At 37.1% G+C, this 4,374-nt stretch overlaps 2 protein-coding genes across 2 annotated transcripts; both read left to right on the forward strand.

Annotated features, from left to right (window-relative positions):
- The first annotated feature begins 1,085 nt into the window (after positions 1-1,085).
- On the forward strand, positions 1,086-1,676 carry LOC141664691 (uncharacterized). The gene has a single exon (XM_074470647.1). The coding sequence runs from the start codon at positions 1,086-1,088 to the stop codon at positions 1,674-1,676; it is 591 nt and encodes a 196-aa protein (XP_074326748.1).
- Positions 1,677-3,444: 1,768 nt separating this feature from the next.
- On the forward strand, positions 3,445-3,753 carry LOC141664692 (putative mitochondrial protein AtMg00820). Its single transcript, XM_074470648.1, has one exon. It carries the CDS (start codon positions 3,445-3,447, stop codon positions 3,751-3,753), a length of 309 nt encoding a protein of 102 aa, XP_074326749.1.
- The last annotated feature ends 621 nt before the right edge of the window (positions 3,754-4,374 follow it).

The raw sequence follows: 4,374 nt of genomic DNA on the forward strand, positions 1-4,374 counted from the left end.
TGAGTTTGATCAAAGAAAAGAGAGGTATACCGAGAGAGATTGAAGAAAGCCGAGAGAGAGAGTGTTCGAGTGAGAAGGAGAGAAAAGAGAAAAGAGAGAAAGTGAAAGCACGGGAGCAAGAAGAAGAAAAAAGAAAGGGAGTGAGTTTATATATCACTCAAAAACAAGGGCAATTTGGTAATCTTCTAATTCCTTTTTCACTCTTACTTGTCCCATCTTTTTACTAAAATAAAACAAGGATTAAATATAAAATATATCTCTCTCGGGAAGTCGAGAATTATTGAAAATGACATTTTTAATACGTAGGCCTCGAAATTAGCTTTTTAACCATTACTCATAATAAGATTTTGAGCGAACGGTTGATTTTATATGAATTTCGCAAACTTGCTTTAATAATAACATTTTTCACATAAAATCAATTTAAAAATGGAAAGATCAACAACCAAATTCACTCATCAATTTTAAAAAGTCTCTAGGACCACTACGAAGATCACAGAACAAATCCCATGTTTTTATCTTACTCGGATGATTTTATAAAAATGCACGAAGGTTAATTAAACCTTTATTTAAATCACGTAATTCCTTTAAAATTCACAAAAACTGTCACTGATCACATAGCCATGCACACAGACAACAATCTCACATATATAATCACATAACGACTCAAGTATGATTATAGAATTTATCTCTCTTTAATCTTTATCCTCTTTTACGCGTACCGGGTCACGTTCAGCCTGACGGCCCGACGCTCAGCGTTTCGATTATGCTTCTTATTCTCATTATCAATCAACACGTCACTTAGGACAAAATACTTTATTACTCATTCATTTCATTCAATCACACATAATTCACATTTTATATTCTTTAATTCCTTACTAGGACGGGTTACGTTCTACCTGACGGCCCGACACCACAGCTATACTTCTAAGCTGACTCTTTAAATTGGAACGTTTATATCCACGCTCCTAAACTCTAGTGTACATAAAAGACAATTAATCAGCACTTAATCACATAATTATAATCACATCACATAACACATACTTTATTGACTTAATTACGTCGCAAAATTCTCAGTCGTCACATGTATGAATCTTGACCGTGCGCTAAGGAAAGAGCAACCAGTTCCCACTACGGATGATCCCAAAACGGATCAAATTGAGAAATGGGAACGCTGTAATTGCATGTGTCTTGTGATCATAAAGCGAACGACTCCAACTGGCTTTCAGGGCTCTATTGCTGAGAGCACAAGTGTTAAGAAGTTCCTCTCCGAGATTGAGCAATATTTTGCTAAGAATGAGAAAGCGGAAACGAGTAATCTTGTGTCAAAACTCATGACCATGAAGCATAAAGGAAAGGGGAACATAAGGGAGTACATCATTGGGATGTCTAATCTTGCTGGAAAACTCAAGGAACTCAAGTTAGAACTTTCGGATGAGTTACTTGTTCACTTGGTTCTTATTTATTTTCCTCCTCAGTTTGGACACTTTGTGGTGAGTTATAATACCCAAAAGGAAAAATGGACTCTTAATGAGCTCATTTCACACTGTGTGCAAGAGGAAGAGAGGGTTTTGCGAGAGAAGACCGAGAGTGCTCACTTGGCATCAAGCTCTCATGATAAAAAAAGGAAGAAAGGTAAGGATATTGCAAGTGGAAAACCCAAGCATCAGTTGCAATAGAATCAGGATAAGGGAACAACTTGCTATTTTTGTAAGAAGGCTTGACACATGAAGAAAGAGTGTTCCAAATATGCTGCTTGGAGTGTGAAGCAGGGTAAGACTTATGTCTTTGTTTTTTCTGAAGTTAATTTGGCTTCTGTACCTAAGGATACTTCGTGGGTAGATTTTGGTGCTACTACTCACATAAGTGTATCTATGCAGGGTTGCCTGTGGAGCCGACCGCCAATTGATGCCGAAAGATTCATCTATGTGGGCGACGACAATAAAGTTTCAGTTGAAGCTGATGGAACATTTAGATTATTATTAAAAAATGGTGTTTATTAGGATTTATTTGAGACATTTGTTGCACTATTTTTTAGACGAAATCTTATTTCTATTTCCTGTTTGGACAAATATGTCTACACTTGTTCTTTTCGAAATAATAAAGTATGTTTTTCTTTAAATTCAAATGTGGTTGCCACCGATTCTTTGATTGATAATCTTTATATGCTTACTAATATTGCTTTTAATAATGAAATTTTACACTCGAGTGCAAGAGGTAAAAAGCGTAACTTAACTGAGAATTTTGCTATGTTGTGGCACAGGTGATTAGGTCATATCTCTAAACAGAGAATTCAGAGGCTTGTGAATGATAGAATTCTTGATCCCTTAGCTTTAAGTGACTTTCAAGTCTGCGTTGAACGCATAAAATAAACAAACTCGTGAAATTTAGGTGCCAATAGAGCTTCAAGTGTCTTGGAACTGATTCATACCGATATATGTGGACTGTTCCCTACGGCCTCTTGGAACGGTCAACGGTATTTTATCACGTTCATAGATGATTACTCTAGTTATGGTTACCTATATTTGATACATGAGAATTCACAAGCTCTGGACGTATTTAAAGAGTACAAAGTTGAAGTTGAACTTCAGCTAAATAGTAGTATTAAAGCTATCAGATCTGATCACGGTGGTGAATATTACGGTAGATATGATGGATCAGGTTAGCAACATCCAGGACCCTTTGCTAACTACCTAAAGGAGTGTGGAATTGTCCCTCAGTACACTATGCCAGGAAAACCAAATACGAATGGTGTTGATGAGAGGAGAAACCGTACTTTTAAAGATATGGTGAGAAGTATGATAATTCATTATTCCTTTCTTGAGTCACTTTGGGGAGATGCACTAAAAACTGCAATTTATATCCTTAACCGGGTTCCAACTAAAGCCGTGGTCGAAACTCCTTACAAACTTTGGACTAAGAAAATACTTAGTATTAAGCATTTACATGTTTGGGGTTGTCCAGCTGAGGCAAGGCCATATAGGCCAAATGAAAAGAAACTGGACTCTAGGACGGTCAATTGCTATTTTGTTGGGTATCCGGAACGTACTCGCGGATTTAAATTTTATGATCCCGCTACTAGATCCTTCTTTGAGACTGATAATGCAAGATTTTTTGAGGATGTTGATTTTGGGAGGGAAGATATAGGCAAAAATATTGTCTTTGAGGAAGATAATCTTGAACCAATTTATGACTCTGTCGAGAGCAATGATCAGATTATGATACCTATCATTGTTCAAGGCCCTCTAGTTCAAGACAACACTGAAATTCCCCATGAGGAACCAATTAAAAAAAACTCAACAACCTCATGAATCACAAGAAGTGCCACTAAGGAGATCCACTAGAGAGCGAAAGAGCGCAATTCCAGATGATTATGTTGTTTTTCTACAAGAACATGAAGATGGAATTGGCATTGGGGAAGATGATCCTGTAAATCTTCAACAAGCCATGCAGAGTCCTAACTCTCAAAAGTGGATTGATGCCATGAATGAAGAGATGCAATCTATAAAAGACAATGATGTTTGGGATCTTATCGAGTTGCCTAAAGGCTCAAAACCTATTGGTTGTAAATGGGTATTTAAAACTAAAAGGGATTCGAGTGGTAACATTGAAAGATATAAGGCTCGTCTAGTCGCTAAAGGACTCACTCGAAAGAGAGGTGTCGACTATAATGAGACTTTCTCTCCGGTTTCCACGAAAGACTCATTTAGAATTTTTATGTCACTTGTAGCTCATTATGATCTAGAGCTACATTAGATGGACGTAAAGATGACGTTTCTTAATGGAAACATTAGTGAGACAAGCTATATGGTGCAACCAGAAAACTTTGTCATTGGAGATCCAAAGACTGTGGTTTGCAAATTAAAGAAGTCCATCTATGGTCTCAGTCAGGCTTCTCGTGAATGGTATCACAAATTTCATCATGTAATCACATCATATGGTTTTGAAGTGAACTTGGTGGAACATTGTGTATATCACAAGTTTAGTGGGAGCAAATTTATCTTTCTTTTCTTATACGTTGATGATATCTTACTTGCTACTAATGATATAGGCTTATTGCACGATACCAAGAAATTTCTCACTAGTCAATTTGAGATGAAGGACCTTGGTAAAGCCTCTTTTGTATTAGGAATTCAGATACATCGAGACCGCTCTCGAGGTATTCTTGGATTGTCACAAAAGAGATATATCGAAAAGATACTGGAAAGGTATGGCATGAAAGATTGTGCACCAATGGATACACCCGTGTGTAAGGGAGGCAAATTTAATCTCAAACAGTGTCCCAAGAATGAACTTGAGATCAGGGAAATGCAAAGGATACCATATGCATCTGCAGTGGGAAGCCTAATGTATGTTCAAGTTTGTACTCGTCCTGAC

This window comes from Apium graveolens, chromosome 6 (assembly GCF_009905375.1).
Source record: "Apium graveolens cultivar Ventura chromosome 6, ASM990537v1, whole genome shotgun sequence".
Lineage (NCBI taxonomy): Eukaryota > Viridiplantae > Streptophyta > Magnoliopsida > Apiales > Apiaceae > Apium > Apium graveolens.